This window comes from Marmota flaviventris, chromosome 1 (assembly GCF_047511675.1).
Source record: "Marmota flaviventris isolate mMarFla1 chromosome 1, mMarFla1.hap1, whole genome shotgun sequence".
In the NCBI taxonomy this organism is placed as follows: Eukaryota; Metazoa; Chordata; class Mammalia; order Rodentia; family Sciuridae; genus Marmota; species Marmota flaviventris.
In genome coordinates, this window is record NC_092498.1 from 136,990,165 (window position 1) to 137,010,901 (window position 20,737).

At 48.2% G+C, this 20,737-nt stretch overlaps 1 protein-coding gene and 1 long non-coding RNA gene across 2 annotated transcripts; one reads left to right on the top strand and one right to left on the bottom strand.

Moving 5' to 3' along the window:
- Positions 1-1,569: 1,569 nt before the first annotated feature.
- Positions 1,570-15,495, bottom strand: LOC114103454 (calcium release-activated calcium channel protein 1). The gene is made up of 2 exons (XM_027949170.2): positions 14,956-15,495; positions 1,570-2,555 (listed from the first exon to the last, which is right to left on the bottom strand). Exons 1-2 carry the CDS (start codon positions 15,253-15,255, stop codon positions 1,956-1,958), a joined length of 900 nt encoding a protein of 299 aa, XP_027804971.1. The 5' UTR covers positions 15,256-15,495; the 3' UTR covers positions 1,570-1,955.
- A 189-nt stretch (positions 15,496-15,684) lies between these two features.
- On the top strand, positions 15,685-20,308 carry LOC114103417 (uncharacterized). The gene is made up of 3 exons (XR_003584669.2): positions 15,685-15,937; positions 18,100-18,224; positions 20,103-20,308. It is a non-coding gene; the product is annotated as an uncharacterized lncRNA (long non-coding RNA).
- The last annotated feature ends 429 nt before the right edge of the window (positions 20,309-20,737 follow it).

Genomic DNA, 20,737 nt, shown 5'->3' on the forward strand with positions numbered 1-20,737 from the left:
GGACATTCTACATAAAACCACAGGCTTGGACTCTGAAAATGTTAATATTACAGAAGACAAGAAAGGCTGAGAACCTGTTCCAAACTAAAGGAGGTTAAGACAGGATGATTCATTGCTATGCATGGTTCAGGATTGGAAAAAGCATCATCAGAAAGGGCATTCATTCCTGGGATAAGTGGGAAACCGAACATGAATGTTAAACAACTAAAGGATATGACATGGGGTTGGGGGATTTATGCAGTCCAGCCTCATTTGTGGTCTCAGTATTTGTGAACTTGCCTACCTGCTGAGGTCTAACAAGAAGAAAAATACTGCCTAACACTGCCTTGTTCTAGTTTCTGCTTCTACCGAAAACAAGCGTCTTTTTATTCTTCTTCTTCTTCGCAGTATTAGGGATGTAACCCAGGTACGCTACCAGGGTACATCCCCAGCTCTTTTTCCATTTCATTTTGAGACAGGGTCTTGCTAAGTCACCCAGGCTGGCCTGGAACTTGAGATCCTCTTCCCTCAGTCTCTTAAGTAGCTGGGATTACAAGTGTATACCACTGTGTCCAGCGTCACAGTTTAATATTTAGTGTTACATTTTGATCCTGCTATTTAAAATGGTCCCCAGTGGGCTGAGGATATAGTAGTTCAGTGGTAGAGGAGTGAGGCTAAGGCCCTGGTTCAATCCCCAGCACAAAAAGAAAAGATTCCCAAATACAGTATTAGAAATCTGTCTAGCATTCCTAAACACAAGGTGATAATGTCTCTTACAGAGACAACATGTGTGTTAAATAAGCTTTGTTTAGGCATGACTTAATGCTGCTGTTGGCTGTAAGTTCAGTGGTAATGAATCAACAATAAAAATATGTCTTTAAATAGAATTATACCTAAAACAAGGTAATGTTTTCATTAAATGACAAAAATATCATACCAGAGGCTGGCAGGCAACCAACCCTGGATTTTCCCTAGGAGCAATGGCTCAGTACTGCTCACCTGAAGTTCATGGTGATTTATAGAATGCAACTACCTCAAATAAAAAGAAATGACTATACATATTTTAGTTACTATTTATACAGGTTTTCTGCAGGTTCCAAAGAGTTCTAGGGGAAAAAAAAAAAAAAAAAAAAGTAGAGGCTGGGCGCCTGTAATCCCAGCGGCTCAGGAGTTGGAGGCAGGAGGATTGTGAGTTCAAAGCCAGCCTCAGCAATTTAGTGAGGTGCTAAGCAACTCAGTGAGATCCTGTCTCTAAATAAAATATAAAAAAGGACTGGGGATGTGGCTCAGTAATTGAGTGCCCCTAGTTCAATCCCCAGTACCTCCTCAAAATAAATAAATAAAGAGATAGATAGATAGACCCTAGGTTCCATCCCCAGTACCACACATACGTATAGACACAGACACAAAAAACTTAAAAACTTACTTTATATTTTTCTCTGGTGCTAGGGATCAAACCCTGGGTCTCACAAATGCTAGGTAAGCACTCTGCCATTGAGCTACGTTCCAACCCCTCCAAAATATTTTAAAAACTGTTTAGAGGCTTGCCTGACTTCGGAACCAGGACACAACAAATACAGACACAAGGAAGAGGTGTCCCTTATGAGTATATTTATGTGCTAACACACATGCACACATTTGACACTCAATGGGGAGGGAGGATGAGACGGAGAGGACAGGAAGCATCCGGCTGGCACTGGCACAGTGATGGAATAGGGACAAAGAGAGCATCTGTCCCCACTCTGGCCTCCACTGCCTCTTACCAGGAGGTGGCCCCGGAGCTGGAAGAACAGGAAGTGCTTGCTCTCTTAGAGGAAAGTCTCAAAGTGCAGTAATTTCTTGTTTAAAAAGCCCCTTCCCTCTACTCTGTGCCCTGACCAAGCCCGGCCTCCTGCAGGCTGTCCTCAAAGCTGGGGCAGGACAAGGTCATGGGGAAGGGCATAAGGCCAAAGCTCTGAAGGGCCCAGCAGGAGGGCTTAGGCATAGTGGCTGCCAGGCGTCAGGGGGTGGTCCCCTCTGTGGTCCAGCTGGTCCTGTAAGCGGGCAAACTCAGCCAGCTCGTTGAGCTCCTGGAACTGTCGGTCCGTCTTATGGCTGACCAGGGAGCGGTAGAAATGGACAGCAAAGACGATAAAGACCAGGCCAAAGGGGACCATGATAGTGGTAGAGGCGATAGCTGCTGCCTGACCCGGGGTGATGCCACTGCTTACGTTGGTGGCCACACCGCTGGGTGAGGGCTTGCTGGTGGGGCGCGGCTGGCCTGGCTGTTTCTTGAGGGGCAAGAACTTGACCCAGCAGAGCAGCACCACCTCAGCCAGGAACAGCAGCGTGCCAATGACAGTGGAGAAGGCCCAGGCTAGCTCGATGTGGCGATGCATGCGCTCGTGGGGTGACTCCTTGACGGAATTGAGGTTGTGCACGTTGCTCACGGCCTCAATGTTGGGCAGGATGCAGGTGCTGATCATGAGTGCGAACAGGTGCACGGCCACCAGCACTGTGGTGCAAGCACTGAAGGCAATGAGCAGCCCTGGCGGGTAGTCGTGGTCAGCATCCAGCTGCACCTCCACCATGGCCACCTGGGGGAGAGAGACAGCAGGGTGAGTGGCAGGACTGAATGAACCACACGCACATCTGGCCTCCCCAAAGCCAGGCATGGTGGTGAACACTTGTCGTCCCAGGTACCCGGACACTGAGGCGGAGAGCCATCTGAAAACAGCCTGGGCAGCTCAGTGAGACCCAATCAAACAAAAAAAAAAAGAAAAGAAAAAGGAAGAAAGAAAAAAAATCAATTAAAAATAAAAATAAGTTGGGCTGGGGTTGTAGCTTAGCAGTAGAGGCACTCGCCTTGCACGTGCGAGACCCTGGGTTTGATCCTCAGCACCACATACAAATAAATAAATAAAATAAAGGTATTGTGTCCAACCCCAACTAAAAAAAATAAAAATAAGTAATCCTGCCTCTCCTCTCATCAGGCTATGGGACCCTGGGCCAGTCACTTGCCTCTCTGAGCTTGTTTCCATATGTATATAATGGGGATAATGAAGCCTACCCACTTGGTTTTGAGGTAGCAGAAAGAGGGGCTGGAGACATAGCTCAGTTGGTAGAGTGCTGGCCTCGCATGCATAAGGTCCTGGGTTCAATCTTCAGCACCACAAATAAGTAGCAAAAAGAACTGGTGAAGAAAGCAAGCCTGGAGCTCATCAGCTGTGTGTCCCTTGGCAAGTCACTTAACCTGTCAGAGCCTCAACTTTATTACCTATAAATAGGGCTATCATATTAATGCAAAGAATTACTTTAACAATTAAGTGAGAGTACCTGGTACATGATAAACACCTCTCAAATGACATTACCAACCAATCACCATGAATGGACAAAATGGTTAAGTTTTAGATTGTGCATATTTTACCATGATCAAAAAAAATATATAGGGGCTGGTGCTAGGGCTCAGTGGTAGAATGCTTGCCTAGCATGGTCGAGGCTGTGGGTTCAATCCCCAGCATACCACCAAAAAAAAAAAGAGAGGTAACCATCACCATCTCTGTTGGCATCAACTCTCACATCAAGCAAGGCTTCTCCTTTACACCCTGCTCTTGGGACAAGGAACAGGTTGGGGGATGGAGAGGTGAAGGCCCTCCCTCCTCAGGCCCCTTCTGAGAACACAGTGCACAGACCAACAAGGAACCAAGAGGTTCCCAGAAGAGAGACACTCAACCCTGGTGTCCCAAGGCCTTCTCCTGCCCAGCTCCAGGGCAATGCACTGGTTGCCCTCCAGTTCTTGGAGACCTGTGGATCTGGGGTCACCAAGGGCATGCTCCAGGCCTGCTACTTGCTCTTCTCACCTGGGCTTTGCCAATCACCCCTATGTGAAGGAGCCAGTTCATCAGATCTGGGCCAGAGGCAGCGGGCAGCAGGCAGGCTGCCAGGGTCTGCCTGCTCAGCGGGAAGGACGGGAGCAGCAGGCACCAGTGACAATAACATCAGAGGAAGCGTCTTTTTTTCGTGGTACTGGGGATTTAATCCAGGGGTGCTCTACTAATGAACCATGCCCCCAACCCCTTTTGTAATATTTGAGAGGGTCTGGCTACATTGTTGAAAGTCTCACCAAGTTGTGGAGGCTGGCTTTGAACTTGCAATTCTTCTACCTCAGCTTCCAGAGTGGCTGGGATGACAGCAGCGCACCACCAGGCCCAGTTAAAGACAGGGCTCTTTACAAAGCGACTGTGTGTGTCGCAGGCTCAAAGAGGGGGTGTATGATGCTGAAGCATACCCCAAAAATATATAGGCCCAATTCTGCCCCTCACTCTGGACCTTACCTGCCCCATGTGAGGTAGCCAGGTCGCCCAACCCTGGCACAAGGAGAATGTGTACCTTGTACCATTAGCCTCACAGTGGCCTGCCCCACACACTGAGTTCCGTGCACCTCTAGGTAGCGGGGTGGGCTCCTTCCTCCTCACCAGTCTCCTCTGTCAGGCTGCCTGGCTTTGAACCCTGATTCCTCTCCCTTAATTAGGCTGTGTGACTCTGGCAGTTTCCTTCAACTTTCTATGCCTTAGTTTCCACTTCTGTGAAATGGGAATAATAGCACAGGCCTCAGAGGGTTGTCAGGAGGACTGAATTAATCCATGTGACCTACTTAGTACCAGGCACACAATAGAATGGCACAAAAAGTGAGTTCAGTTTGAAAACTTCACCCTAAAAACCCACTGTCTCTTCCTGAAATCCCCCTCTAACCCCCGGCGGGGTCTCTAGCCTCCAGATGGAGGAGCAGGATTAGCCAGAGAGCAGCAAGGCCAGTCAGCACACCTGGCTCCTGCTTCTACCTGGCGCACTGGTAAAGACTCTGCCCTGTCTGTAAGGGAGGGAAGCAGCAGGATTAAGGTCAGTCTAGAGCTGACCTTTGAGGATGGTGAAAAGGGATGGACGACTTCAAAACACCCAGTTTATATCCTCAAGGACCTTTTCAATGGGATTCACAGACTTGTGCCTGAGAATTCCCATATCTGACAGGGATATATACTTTTCAGCCAGCGAGTTTACAAAACAGTTCAAACTCATGTAAATTTGGGGCAGTGCCATCAGGATTTTGACTGTTTTTCTTTTAAGATCATTGGTGGCCTAAAGCCAACGCTGAGCACTCCTAATCCATGCGGGTGAGGGTGTTAGGCATCTCAGCCCATGCGGGTGAGGGACTGAGGCAGCAAGGCAGGCCACCAGGGCAAGCAGATCAAGGGCCATATTCCAAGGCTCCTTGCTCTACCCCCAGGCTGCCCACACCTGGAAAAGTGGGGGCACCCTCTGCAGCCAGGCCTCCTGCCACCTCCCCACACTTCCTCTTCCTGTTTTGGCCTGTTGTCCTGAAACCTGAAACCTCAGAAAGGACAAATAGGGGACCTGCAGCTGGTTTGCCCCAGGTCCACTAGTTACTGATCTACTCAATGGGAATGTCTAGCGTCCTCAGGTAGGTCAGGCCCTAAGCCAGGCACTGGGGTGTCTCTGGCGGAAGGGATGAGTACAGTTAACTCTCAATCTGCTCCCCACCTGGTACCTCCCCTGCATCCCAGCCACCTCCAGGTCATGTATCTCCCCCTCTAGAGAATCCTTCAGCACCCAGACCCACAGCTGGGTGTGAAACTGGCACCTTCATTTACAAAGCTGGTGACCTTAGACAAGTATTTCAACCTCTGTGTGACCCAGTTTCTGCATCTATAAAATAGGGGCCCACTCCTTATGGTCACTCTAAAGTTAATGAAGAGAGCCATTTGAACGAGACCTGGCATGTAATAAACTTAAATGTTGACGATTCTTAGTAATACCATTATTCTTCCTGTACAAATGAGGAAACTGAGGCTCCGAGAAGTGAGATCAGCTGTCCCCAAGAGCTCCCTGGCTGCTGTATGGGGGATCCCAACTCCAAGCCTCTTGGAAGCCTGTGAGCAACGGGAATCACAGAGTGCGGCTGCCGAGGAGGTTAAATGAGGTTTTGACGTCTAAATGTTTAGCATAGGACCAGCCACAGGAGAAGCTCAATAAATCTTAGTTAAAAAGAAAAAACAGCTTGAAGCGGAAGAGAAATAGCTCCCGGACACTCTGGCCTGGGGCCGGAGGGGGCTGAGCCCACATGCCCCAATTCCGCCCCTCACTCTGGACCTTACCTGCCCCATGTGAGGTAGCCAGGTCGCCCAACCCTGGCACAAGGAGAATGTGTACCTTGTACCACACCTGGCCAGATGGCCACCTCTGCAGGACAGAGCCCACTCCACACCATTTGTCATACCCATGGCCTCCACCGCCAGAAAACTAAGTTTTCTGCAGCTGCTGGGACACACCCAGCCTGGAAATGCCAAAACTAGCCAGCCCTCCTCAGGCCTTAGGCTGAGGAGAGGCTGGGCCCTCTGAGGAAGAGGAAGGGGCCTCTTCCTGTGTTCCGGAAGAAACCCCATTACCTCACTGGACTCTACCGTTCCTAGAACTCCGGCTGCACAGGTAGGCTGAATGTACCACTGTCACATTTGGAACCAAGTTCAATGCCATGGGGCTGCCTACAACAAAGGACTCAGAGTTGAGAAGAAAGAACAGTTGGCGTCAATCATAGACCTCGATGGAAACTATTCACAGGCATAAAAGTGGTTGCTTTTTCCAGAAAGCTTCCTGCTTGGGAAATGTCCCCATGGGTGGGGAGAGTAAAGTCAGGGGGACCTCACAGAATCTGGCAGCTGACTGTCAGGGCCCCAGAGGAGTCCCAGAGACACCAGATCAGATCAGATTGCATGCAGCTTCACAAGGTAAATATAGCCCGAGAGCTGGGCCCATAAACCCAAAATAAACAGCTCCCAGCCAGCCAGTCATGAGCCTCTTTGAACCTGGACACACCGGGCTTCCTTGGGATAGGAACGGGGAAAGACCACCAGCCCCACCTCACTCTGGTCCAGGGATCCCTGCTGGAGATGCCAAGCCTTAAATGAGGCCCCTAAAGGATTACATGACCCTGCAGAGGGCAGGGCCTGACTGACATGACTTGGCCAGGAGTTTGCCCACCCCACCTGAATGCCAGCCACCCCTCCTCATTCCTGCTGGGCTCTATGGAGACCTGGGGCACCTGGTGGTCCAGGTCCCTCTGAGGCAATCCTTCTCTCATAACTGGCCTAATCCCAGCACCCACAGATGGGGGGGAAATGACTTTTCTCTCCCTAGCTAGGCCTTCTCTTGTTAACCTTTTAGGAGGGTGGGCAGCTACAGCCCAAGACCTCAGTCAGTGGTCTATAAACTCTTTTTTTTTTTCTTTCTTTCTTTGGTGCTGGGGATTAAACCCAGGGCCTCACGCATGCTAGGCAAGTGCTGTACCACTGAGCTACATCCCCAGCTCTACAAACTCTTTTGACTAACACAGCCTACTAGTCCCAAATGTTTCTATAAATACACACACTTTTATAATAGAAATGAAAGTTCTACCAAACACCGCTTATCCTTGAAGCATGCCAATAGCCTGTTCTTACAAGACACGGGCGCACGCTGCTGCTGTTTCATTTAATTCTTGCTTCATTTGAAAAAACTGAATTTGCAGCCAGGCGTGGTGGTGCATGCCTGTGATCCCAGTGGCTCAGGAGGCTGAGTCAAGAGGATCCCGAGTTCAAAACCAGCAACTTAGTGAGGCCCTAAGCAACTCAGCGAGATCCTGTCTCTAAATTAAAAAAAAAAAAAAAAAAAAAATATATATATATATATATATATATATATATATATATAAAGGACTGGGCATGTGGCTCAATTGAGCACCCCTGGGTTCAATCACTGACCAAAAAAAAAAAGAATGTGTGGATATTATCTTCCAAGTCTCCAAGTCACAGCTGTCCCTGGACCCCAGGTGAGGAGGACCAGGGCCATTTGTTCATTCAGGGAAAATAGTTACCTGTCTAAAAAACTATGTACCTGGGTTGGGGATGTGGCTCAAGCGGTAACGCGCTCGCCTGGCATGCGTGCAGCCCGGGTTCGATCCTCAGCACCACATACAAAAGAACATGTTGTATCTGCCGAAAACTAAAAGTAATTAAATAAATATTTAAAAAAAAAAGAAAAAAAAAAAAAAAAAAACTATGTACCTCTGCTAGAGAGGAATTAGAGAATAGACAGCAAGATCCCTACCTAGTAGTGAGGATATTAGGATGACAGGCACTAAACACTTAAATATTTCCAGACGTGTGAAGTGCCTTCAATCAATGCTATCCCTTTGCCACATTTACCAACTATGTCCTAAAAATGGAATTAGTTCAGTGTGCTGTCACACGCCTCTAATTCCAGCTACTTCAGAGGCTGAGACAGGAGGATCACAAGCTCCAGGCCAATCTCAGCAACTTAGATGTGGCTTCAAAATAAAATGTAAAAAAGGGGGTATAGCTAAGTGGTAGAGCACTTGCCCAGCACATGTGAGGCCCTGGGTTCATCCCCAGTATAGGGCAAAAAAAAAAAAAAAAAAAGTCTTGCTCCCTCTACTTTCCACTATAGGTCTCAATAAAAGGAGGCTGAAGGAATATAAACACGAAGGCCTGACTTTAACCATTTCAGCCCAGGGTCTCCAAAGTGTCTGGAGGACAATCACAGGTGATCCCCTGGGAAACAGAACATCCTATTAGACCTTCTATGACACTTACTGATTATTTACCTTGTCCTTTCCACATTTATTCTGTATTCTTATACTTACATATTACAGCACATATATCATTTATTTCCTTATAAATTGGTGAGGCTAAGTGCTAAAGTTCTTTGTTAGGAATATATGCTCAAAAATTTGGAGACTGGGGCTGAAGGTGTAGCTCAGTGGTAGAACACCTGCCTAGTATGGTTGAGGCCCTGGGTTTGAATACCAGCACCAAAAAAAAAAAAAAAAAAAAGTCTGGAGACCACAGCATAAGTAAAATTTTATTGGCATAAGCCACGTCTATAATTTACATATAGCCTCTGGCCAATGGCAATGTTGAGTGGTTACCCCTGAGAGCTAGTGAACTGCCCTTTGCAGACAGGCTGGCCATCCCTGGGTTAGCTCCATGCTCCCTGAAGGCAACTAACTGTCCAATCACAGTCCCACAAGACTCTACCCATCTGATCAGTCTGACATTTCGGTGAGTACATTAAAGGGCATTTAAAAGTTCCATCAGAGGGAAATCTGCTGACTTATGTTTAAATTTTACATTCGGTTTCCTTCCTCCAAGGAACTCTACCCCCACCTCTGCCGTCAATGCCCTCTTTCCCAGCCAGGGACCCAGCAGCCGCAGGGCTCTCTATACTGCTCCTCACTGAGAACTCCAGAAACAGGCCACAGGGGCATTTGTGAAGTTTTACAAAAGGTTTCTCTGCTGGGTGGAGGACACCTTCCTCTTGAGGCATTCAGCAAAATTCCATCTACACACAGCCCAGAGTATAAATCTAGCATGCAGAACTGAGAATCTGGAAGATTCCAAGGACCCAGGTCTCAATCCGCTGAGCAGCGTGAGGCAAGAGGATGGGAAAGGAGAGAAGACTACAATCAGACCAGCGCTTCAGTCCTCCTAGCTAGTGATCTCAACCTCCTGTCTACAGAACACATTTTGAAGACCTATTGTGAGGATTAAACAAGAATGAAAGGAAAGGGTTGGGACTCATGCCTGGCACAACAGGGATTTGGTAAATAGTAACCACCTTCGTTGTTAGTATCACAGAATTCACGCAACTCCTTGAAAACCTTTGATGGCTCCCCACTGCCTGCAAAGAGTTTAAGCTTCTTCAACAGCCAACCAAAGGTCCTTCATCATAGTACACACCCACAACCTCAGCCATATCCCTGCTTCTCCCTGAGACTGTAACTTCTCAATTCTGTAACGGTTCCTGCCATTGCCTGGCTAGAGGGCTCTTCTCCAAGCCCTAACTCTGCCATCCTCAAGGTACAGCTGCAATCCCATTTTTCCAACTCAATTTTTAGGAGCAGCCCTGACACCATGAGTACAAGGATAAGCAAGTCCTGGATAACAAGTCAGGTACTGTATGGAAGTGCCTTGCATACACTAACTCAGTGAATCCTCACCCCGATGAGGTTGGCACTATTTATTCCTGCTTTTTTGGTGGAAGATGGGAAAGAACCTAGCAGGGCCTTTGTACATGCAGGCCTTGTACCATTGAGCTTTATCCCCAGCACTTTTTATTGGTGATACTGGGGAATCAAATGAGGAGGAACTTTACCACCTCCAGCCCTTTTTATTTTGAGACAGGGTTTTGTGAAATTGTCCAGATTGGCTTTGAACTTGAGATCCTCCTGCCTCAGCCTTCCCATTACCTGGGATTACAAGTGTGAGGAAACTTAGGCCCAGAGAGTTTAAGTGATTTCTCTAGGGTCTCACAGTCATAAGAGACAGACCTGGGACTTGAACCCAAGTTGCCTGGCTAGAGTCAACGTTTCCGCTTTCCTCTACTACATAGCTTCTCAGCTCTGTCTTCCTACAACTCTTGGATGTTTCCTCTCTTCCTCTATCATAATCCCAAGGCTCTGTGGCTTCCCAGTCAGGTGACCTCAGGCAAATGATTCATCTGGGATGACCACCAACCTTTAGCAGGCTATAGAAAGCTAGATGATACACTTGGAGCATCTGGCACTATCTAGCTGAGTGCAAGAGCCCAGTCAACCACAGCAGTAACCATTACTCCCGGGGATTAGGACTGAGTGGAAATAGTCATTTCTTGCTCATCTCCATGCCCTCTGAACGCCAATCATGTCCTGGAGGCTCACTAACATCTCGTGATTTGAGTGCTTCCTTCCAGCTTATTTTCACAGGAATCCCAACTTCTGAACCTGCTTTGGAACCTGGGAACAAAGGGTGCTGGCAGGCAGAGAATTTGAGGAGGCAGATAATCCAAAGATAATTGATCCCAGGTCGTGGAAAGCATTTTGTTTACGGCAGCAGGGCGACCTTCCCAATTATGGTCTGCTTAGGCTAACGTTACAGCCTGCCCTCCCCAGTGGACTGGATCACCACGCCTGCTTACCACACTCCTGCAGGGGACAGGGACAAGCTGGGACTGGTTTACCTGTGGCTGAGAGGTGACTGACACACAGAGGCATGAAGCAACGTCCCCAAGGATACCCTCAGATCCAGGGCCCCTCTTTTTTGGGGGAGAGGGCGGTACCTGAGCTTGAACTCAGGGGTACTAGGCCACTGAGCCACATCCCCAGCCCTATTTTGTATTTTATTTGGAAACAGGGTCTCACTGAGTTGCTTAGCACCTTGCTTTTGCTAAAGCTGGCTTTGAACTTGTGATCCTCCTGCCTCAGCCTCCCAAACTGCTGGGATTACAGGTATGCGCCACCACACCTGGCCCAGGGGCCCTTGTTTTGTATTAGCAGAGCCCAGGTACATTTCTATGAACAGGTGGTTGCTTGTAGAAATGCTGTCGGGAGCCGGAACCCTGTCTACCAACCAGACAGCGTCCAACCAAAGTGTACATCATCAGATGCTGAAAGTCTTCAATGCTTCAAGGGCCCAGTCTGGCCTTAAAATGAATCCTTATGGTAGTCGAGAGGAGACTCTTTCCACTTTTGTATACATGAGAAAACTGGCTTCAAAGCAGTAAAGCATCTTGCCCTGGGTCCCCAGGCCTATCCCCAACACTTTTGGGCACTGGGCCAGGCCTCTCCCCTGAATAGGGAATCATTGAATTCTTGCCAGGCTTTTTGGAAGATCCCCCCTCAACCTCACCTGGTGAGCAGGTAAATTTGGCATTCTAGGAAACTCTCCTGCCTCCTAGAGTTCAAAGGTCATGTTAGCTCCTAGATTTTCCGGGTCTGTAGGAAGGAAGCCCTCTGGGGGCAGGAAGCTGGTTGTGCTGACTCATAGGCCAAGGGAGAGTAATCCAGGAAACTTGTCATTCTGTTGCCATGGTGTCGGGACTGCCAGGCACCCCTTCTTCTCTGAGGCTCACTCAAGGACCGGGTGGTATTGGTGAGGGTGGGGAACGGTCAGACCACCCACCCTGCACCCAGATCTCTCCCATAGAATTCGGGCTGCGGGGTAAACACAGTTACCCTTTGGTAACTGCTGCCCCAGAATGGAGGCTGTCCCAGAGTTCAGCCCTTCCCTGCCTGCAGAACTTGGGGGGTTCCTTCAGCAGCGCTAGGAAGCCTTCTCCACACAGGCTGAGGAAAATAAAGGTCCTAAGAGACAGTGTGGGTGAGTCAAGGCCCACCCAAGGATCACTGTTGCCTGCCTCTCGACTTCCCCTGTACTTGTTTTTTAGCAAGAGGAAGAAGGCCTGTTTTCGTCAGGAGGAAGAGAATTTGAGAAGCCAGAAAGTATTACCCATCGGGTCCTCACCTGTACTGGGGTGAGAAGGTGTCTGGGGCAACTATGATTTATAACCCCAAGGAAAAGGGAACAGGCATCCCACCATCTCAAACCCAGAGCGGTGCAGGGAAAAGCTGACAACTGGTGGCTCCCTCCCCATAAGTTGAAAAAAACTTTCTTTGGTTTCAAAGAAACTGTTTTGCTCTTTCTTTTCCCTAAGCCTGGTCCTACCATGTCACTAGCTGGACACTGATCAGAGCTTTGTGCACCAGCAGACCTGGGTTCAAATCCAGCTCCACCACACTAGCTGTGTGGCCTTGGGAAAGTCTCTTGACAAAAATCAAGAGATTGGGCTGGGGATGTGGCTCAAGTGGTAGCGTGCTCGCCTGGCATGCGTGCGGCCCTGGGTTCGATCCTCAGCACCACATACAAATAAAGATGTTGTGTCTTAAAAAAAAAAAAAATCAAGAGATTGCTGAGGAGTGAGGTTAGGGGGGAGGGAACCTGCACACAGTGAGTGTTCTGTAAAGTCAACTATTCTTTTTTTTTTTTATATTTATTTTTTAGTTGTAGTTGGACACAATACCTTTATTTCACTTATTTATTTTTATGTGGTGCTGAGGATCGAACCCAGGGTCCCACACGTGCGAGGCAAGCGCTCCGCTGCTGAGCCATAATCCCAGCCCTGAAAAGTCAACTATTTTTAAGAGATTTTTTTTTTTTTTGGTGCTGGGGGTTGAACCCAGGGCCTTGTTCAGAGTTCAGCCCTTGTGAGACAAGCACTTTACCAACTGAGTTATACCCCCAGCCCCTCTTAAGAGATTCTTTAGGCACAAGACAAACTGGTCACTTAGAATTTGAGACTGATAGAACAGAATTCCATCATTTTGTCCTAAACAAAAAAATTCGAGATCTCCCCCTTTACTCTCCTCTCTCAGATCTCCTCTTAAGGGATCCCTCAATTTCATTCTCAATTGGGAAGAGAAATCTTTTTATCATTTCAGAAATCAAGATCCAGGGGCTTGGTAGAGTGCTTGCCTCACATGTACAAGGCTCTGGGTTCAATCCCCAGCACCACAAAAAAAGAAAAAAGAAATCAAGATTCAGGGCTGGGGTGGTAGTCAGGAAGATCACGACTTAAACTGACCCTGTCTCAAAATAAAAATTATAAAGGGGGTTGGGGGGGCTGGGGTTGTGGCTCACTGGTAGAGCACTTGCCTAGCACCTGTGAAGCACTTGGTTCAATCCTCAGCATTGCATATAAATAAATTAAATAAAATAAATATATTGTATCCATCTACAACTAAAAATATTTTTTAAAAAATTAGGGCTGTGATTGTGGCTCGGCATGATAGTGCTTGCCTAGCAGGTTTGAGGCCCTGGGTTTGATCCTCAGCCCCACATAAAAATAAATAAATAAAATAAAGATTTTTTTTTTTTTTTTAATTAAAAAGGGCTGGGAATGTAGCTCAGTGGTAAAGTGCTCACTTAGCATGTACAAGGCCCTAGGTTCAATTCCCAGTGCTAAAAAAGATAATAAATAAATAATGTCTAGAGGGGATAGTGGTTTGCCTGAAGTCACACAGGCAGCAAGTGGCAAAGCTGAAGAGCTGCTTCCTGACCCCTAATCTCCTGGCCTTTCCACTGTGGCCCAGTGTACTCTGGGCTCTGCTGCACTGACCCACTTGTTTGTAGAGCACAAGGAGAGACCCAGCCACACACTCCCTTCCCAAGAAAACATCAGGGTGCAGCCACTCCCATCCTCAAGGCCAAGGGCTTAGCTCATCATAGGGGAGGCAGGAGTGCTGGGGTGGGGGGTTAGGCTCCATTAATGCAGGCTGATGTCACTGAAAGCAATAATGATGTAGTGGTTATGCAGTATCCTGTCCCAGAGAAATGCCAAGATCCCAGGCCTGAAGGTATCCCCAGAGCCACTTCTGGGGCCAAATCTGCAGCCTTCCCCACCCCACACAGAGGCTTCTCACTTCAGCCCCTTGGGATCAAAGGAGAGGAAAACATGCCTGCAATCAAAGAAGAGCCTGTTCAAGGGGAACATGTCCCACCTCGTCCCCCACACCCAGTGACTCAGTGGCTAGTTTCAGGAGAAGAAACTGAGGGTGGAAAGTGGTTGTCAAACTCCCAGGCTGAGGCTCTCGGAAAGTGGGGCGGAAAAAAAGGGTGTCAGGAAATCCCCTCTACTAGTTGATAAAAGAATATAGCCAACACCTTCCGGCCTCAGCTGTTGGGGCACAAGACAGCTCCGGGGTCTCCCTATCCTCACCTCCGGATATCTGCCCCCAAATAGGTCGGACGCTCTAAGTTCCTCCTTTTTCCCTGACTCATCACGCGGGGTGGTATTCTTACAGACCTAACTTTGGGGACGCATCATTCGTGCTATGTCCCTTTCCCATTTGCTGCACCCTACTTGCTCTGGTTAAGGCACCTGTATCCCTGAACACCTGCACGACTTGTCACCACCCCACATCGGGTGTCCCTTGTCGCCCACCTCTCCTCACGTCCAGCGCCTCTGGCCCCCCTCTCGCGTCCACGACGGCTTCTCCCAGCTCTTCCCCTCACCGCGGCCCGCCCAGCCTGCTCCCCAGTGGGCCCCGTCGGGGCTGCGGGCGGGAGCGGCCGGAGCAGGAGGGGGGAGGGCAGGGCGGCCCGAGCTCACCATGGCGAAGCCGGAGAGCAGAGCCGAGGTCCGGCTGGAGGCTTTGAGCTTGGCGCGGCTCAAATAGAGCTTACGCCAGGACAGCGCCTGCATCGAGTGCTCGTTGAGGCTCATCACCTCGGAGTAACTCTGGCCGATCCAGTCCGGATAGCTGACGGCGGACGGCGGCGGTGGGGCACCCGGGGGCTCCCCGTCCCCGCTGCGGCGGCGGCTCCGGCGGCTGCCGCTGGTGGTGCTGCCGCCGCTGAGGGGAAGCTCCGGGTTGCTGCTGCTCGGGGGCGGGGCGGGCTCCGGATGCATGGAGCACGCTGCAAAGGCGCGGGCCGGCCCGGGCGCCTGCGAAGGCAGCGGTCGCGGCCCCCGCCGCACCGCCGCCTGCCCCCCACGCGGGCCCGGCCTCTCCCGGCCCGCCGCACAGGACAAGGAGGAGGTGTAGTAAGCAGCTGCAGCTCCAGCTCTCAGGCCTGTCGCGCCGCTCGCCAAAGCCCCAGGCGGTCGCGACCCGAGCCTGCGCGCGGGCCAGCGTCCCGTCCCGGTCCGGACCCTCGGCGCGTACAGCGATTGGCCGCCGCCCCGGCGTTATTTGCATGCGTCCCTCCCACTGGGCCCCCGCCCACCACTGGGTGGGCGTCGCCTTCGCGGGTCATGTGACCCACCGCCTCTGATGGCACCGCCCACAGCCGCGGGCGCGCAGCTGCTCGTGTCCGCGCCTCTTCCTGGAAGCGCCACAAGTCCGTAGGCTTTGCTGCGCTCCTGCTCTTGGCGTGTCCCTTCGCAGCTGTGCTATGGCCCTGCTCCCAGAGCTCAGACTCCTGGGTCGAGCCGTCTAAGGTCACCTTTGAGCGCCTTCTGAGGCACGTTTCCCCCTTGGAACAAGGTGGCGCAAAGTCTGTTGGAAAAACAGCAAGCTGAGGTCTGAAGTTGTTTCGGTGTTTATTGAATGCCTACTGGGTGCCAACACTGTTCCTGGCGCTAAGGACAGGTAGGCTGGTGAACAAGAGACAAAAATCCCTTGCTCTCTTGGAGCTCACATTCTAGCGGCAGAGACACACAAACACTGATAAGTACATTTCAATACTTTAGAAGGTTGTAAATGTGTGGGAAAATATAAAATAGGGTAAGGAGGGGTAGTACCAGGGATGCCGTTTAAATTTTAGAATGTTAGGAGCTTTTAATTTATTTTGGCTTACACTTTCAAGCATCTGACACGCATTGGGCCTGGCAGTACCCCATTAATAAGTTTCCTAACAGTGAACTCTCAAACCCATTCAATAGGTGTCTTCTGAGTACACATTAAGAAAAGTGTGAAGCTGAGGGATTCCAAGAAAATGATAACCTTCGTGGAATTTTATATTTGGGGGCCAGACAATAAGTACACACCTTTTTGACTAGGTCACATTTGAGCTGATACCTGAGCCAGCAATGCAGAGCCAGGGCCTAGCACTCCAGGGGGAAGGGAACTGCAAAAGAAACACTCTGAAGTTGAGCTCTCTGGCTGTTGGAGCGTTAGAAAGCCAATTTTCCTTGGTGGGGAGTGGGGAAGAGGTGAGCAGAGGCAGAGTACTGGGCTTAAGAATTGCCAGCTAGGATATCAGTTCCAGGGCAGAAACCTATTGACTTCACAGCTTCTAGCCCTAGCATTTGAGAAGACCCCTTGGCACATACTCAGCACTCAGGAAATATTTGTTGAGTGAATAAATGTGAGAGAAACAAGACTGAATTAGCCTGACAGAATTAGCCCATAAAGTCACCGGCATGTGGCATTCCAGGTCTGCAAATGTGACATTTTACTATTGTTACCACTAGAGGGCGGCCCTCAACCCAACCGCATTATGGGATAAGACTGAAGGCCCCCCTCTTCCCAAGTTTCTGGGATTGCTCCAGACTCGGCCCTCCGTGTTTTTATGAAGATTGGAAACTTGGGATTTGAAGTCTCACCCCTCTGGGCTTGTTTCTCTGGGAGTCTTTGTACTTGTTACTCCTTCCCTTTGTCTCAGTTCAGATATCACCTGTAGAGACTTTCCCTAACCAAGCAGCCCATTGGTTGTTCACTCTGATGTTTTCCCTTCATACCTCTGATCACCACAGTATCTGAAGTCACCTAGCTTGCTTATTTGTTGCCCTGTTTGTCCCTGTTCCCCACTGGCAGAAGACCTTCCTGAGAGTGGAGTTTATGCTTCCCAAAAGAAAGCAGTTCAATGAATAAAATAATGAATGTCCCTTATTACAGAGAAACCCCATCTGGGGATACACAATATCCAGAGGTGGATGGGGTCTGAGGTCTGGAGGGGGAAGAGACTGAAAGCCAAGAGCAGAGATTTGCTGACTGAGGAGGAACAAAAGAACCTGGGAGTGGTGATTCAGAAAGGGAGTGAGGATGGTTTTCTTTTCAAGTTCCTACATCATTCCCTTCCCCCTCTTCTAAGTTTCTAGTTTTGAATCTCATCATTTGCACAAATCAGAAATAATAAAAAGGGCCAGGATATAGCTTTGGGATAGAGCATGTGTGAGGACCTAGGTTCAACCCCATGGGGAGGGTCTGGGAGGGTCTGCCTCCTGTCTCAGAGTGCTCAAGGGCCAGTTTGTAATAACTTGACCTTGTTAGAGCCAGATGCACCAAACCCATATTTAACAAATGGAGAAACTGAGACCTCAGACAGAGAGAGGGGGAGAGCACCTTGCCAAAGGACACAAAATCTAGACTTCCAATTCCTGCAATGCCTTCATCACGCATGGCTCCCCCTTATGGCTTGGAGGTGTGCTCTTGTCCTTTGGGGGCTTACATCTGAAAAAGCCAAATAAAATATTTTCAACCAACTATGCACAAGGTTATAGAAATCCAACTGAAAGGACTGTGGCTATCTGGCCCATGCTGACCAATGGCCACAGTCCAGGGCTGATCAAAGGTGTCATGAGCTGCCTTGGGAGGTAGCAAGTTCTCCTTCACGTGGGGTAAAAAAGTAGTTATCACTAAACTAGTGCTTCCTAATGACAGGCACTATTCTAAGCACTGTAACATATTAAATATGTAAGATTATGTTATCTAATACCAAATTATTTAGTTTATTATTTTACTAAATATGTTACATTAAACTTGGGAATTCTTCACAATAATCCCATGGTGTTAATGTCACCATTTTACAGATGAGAAAAATGAGGCCCAGAAGAAGTAGTAGGATAGGTCTTTTAACCCAGTTGATGGGTTTCCAGAATCCGGAACTTCACAGCAACCTTGATCATCCCTGTCCCCAACATCAGAGTTTCCAAAGGTATGTTTGTTAAAATGCAAGTAATGAAAACCCATCCAAGCAGTTTAACTTTAGCAACTTTTTCAGTCAAAGTCTGAGAACCACTGAACTAGATGGTATTTAGGGTTCAAGTATTTTGAGTCTTTTATGGTGCTGAAGGTTGTGTGTCCCATTGGCTGCTCAGTTGCAATGTGACCTTGGACAAATTACCCAACCTCTCTGAGCCCTGATTCTCTAAGCAAAGATGAGATATTACAGATATCTACTCGTGGACCCCAAAGTTGGACGCCCAAGCCTTCACTCAGATATTCAGCAGAGGTCAATCTGATATCCAGCTCTGGAGAAACCCTCTGGCTCCTCTTTTTTTTTTTTTTAATTTTTTAATATTTATTTTTCAGTTTTCGGCCGACACAACATCTTTGTTTCTATGTGGTACTGAGGATCGAACCCGGGCCGCACGCATGCCAGGCGAGCGCGCTACCACTTGAGCCACATCCCCAGCCCCCCTCTGGCTCCTCTTGCCCAACAAGTTCTCAAAGAAATGTCCACTTACATTTTGTTCAAAAGGCATGCTTTCTTGGAGCCATTATGATGGCTTGACTCTTCTCACTGCTCTAAAGCTAGAACCCCTCCCCCCCAATTAGTAATAATAAAAGAGCCACCATTTCTTGATCTTCTACTCTTGCAGAATAGTACTTGTATACCTGAGGTGATGGGAAGCTCACTCATTCTGAAAGCCATCATGTGTGTATCAGTTGTTTCTAATGGTTCAAGACTTGTCCTGTGGAGCTGATATCAGCCTCCCTGTCAGCAAGTCCCTATATGTGTCACATAGAATGTGTGAAATCCTTCTGCCACCCTACCCCGGTGCCAGCTTCACATTGGAAGGCAGTTCTGAATGAGCCAGATTTTCATAGTCAATGAATTGGGGTTAAAAGGCTAGAAAAAAATTTAGAGCCTGGCACGGTGGCACATGCCTGTGATCCTAGCAGCTAAGGAGGCTGAGATAGGAGGATCACAAGTTCAAAGCCAGCCTCAGCAAAAGCAAGGCAATAAGCAACTCAGTGAGACCCTGTCTCTAAATAAAATGCAAAATAGAGCTGGGGATGTGTCTCAGTGGTAAGTGCTGTGGAGTTCAATTCCTGGTACCAAAAAAAAGAAAAAAAGGACTGAGGTTGTGGCTCAGTGATAGAGCACTTGCCTAGCATATATGAGGCCCTGGGTTTGATCCTCAGCACCACATAAAGATAAATAAATAAAATAAAAGTATTGTATCCATTTACAACTACAAAAAAAGATATTTAAAAATAAAATTTAGAGACTATCAAGGGACTAGTGCAAAATTCATAATTAGGTTTTGTGTCTGTGTTGATCTCAAAAGGATTCTCTGGACTGGGAGTTTAGAGACCATTCTGTGGGGAACGTATGCTTTGCCTCCTGCTCCCCAGTTCTTCAACTGGTAGGGCTCAGTCCAGACCCATACCCCAGCCCCTATCAGAAAAATGTCTGGGTTCATGGGTTTGTACCTATACCTTTTTTTTTGGTGTGTGGGGAGAAGTACTAGGGATTGAACCAGGGCCTGATGCATGCTAGGTGGGTGCTCTACTACTGAGCTGCATCCCCAATCTTTTTTCTTTTTTCTTTTTTTTAATAAATATTTTTGTAGTTGTAGATGGACACAATACCTTTATTTTATTTGTTTATTTTTATGTGGTTCCTGGGATCAAACCCAGTATCTCATGCATGCTAGGCAAGTGCTCTACCACTGATCCACAACCCTGGCCCATCCCCAGTCTTTTAAGACAAGATCTCACTAAGTTGACCAGGCTGGCCTCAAACTTGTGATCCTCTGTCTCGTCTTCCCAATCAAACTGATTTTTTTTTTTTTTTTTTGTACAGGGATTGGACCTAGAGGTGCTTCACAACTGAGCCACATCTCAAGCCCTATTTTTATTTTTTATTTAGAGACAGAGTCTCACGAAGTTGCTTAGAGCTTTGAACCTGTGATCCTCCTGCCTCAGCCTTCCAAGCCACTGAGATTATAGGTATGCACCACTGTGCCTGGCAAAATTAAAAAAAAAAAAAATTTAATTAAATAAATCTTGAAGTAGAGGTAAGTCTTTCAATTTTGTTCTTTTTCAAAATTAGCAGTGTTAAATCCTTTATATATGTTTTGTAGTAAAATATTGGAATAAATTTTATCAGTGAATATTTTGGTGATATTGAGGAATATCAGGTATCCTTTAAAGGGGTGGGACATCAGCAGGATTAAATGTCTTCCTAGAAGCTGGGCACAGTGGTGCAGGCCTGTAATCCCAGCAACTCAGGAGGCTGAGGCAGGAGGATTCCAAGTTCAAGACCAGCCTCAGCAATTTAACAAGACCCTGTCCCAGAATAAAAAATATAAAGGGCTGAGAATGTAACTTAGTGGTAAAGTGCCCCTGAGTTCTAACACCAGTACAGAAAACAAAGAAACAACAACAACAAAACAATAGGCAGACACACCCAGAGGAAGGCGATGTGAGGAGACAGAC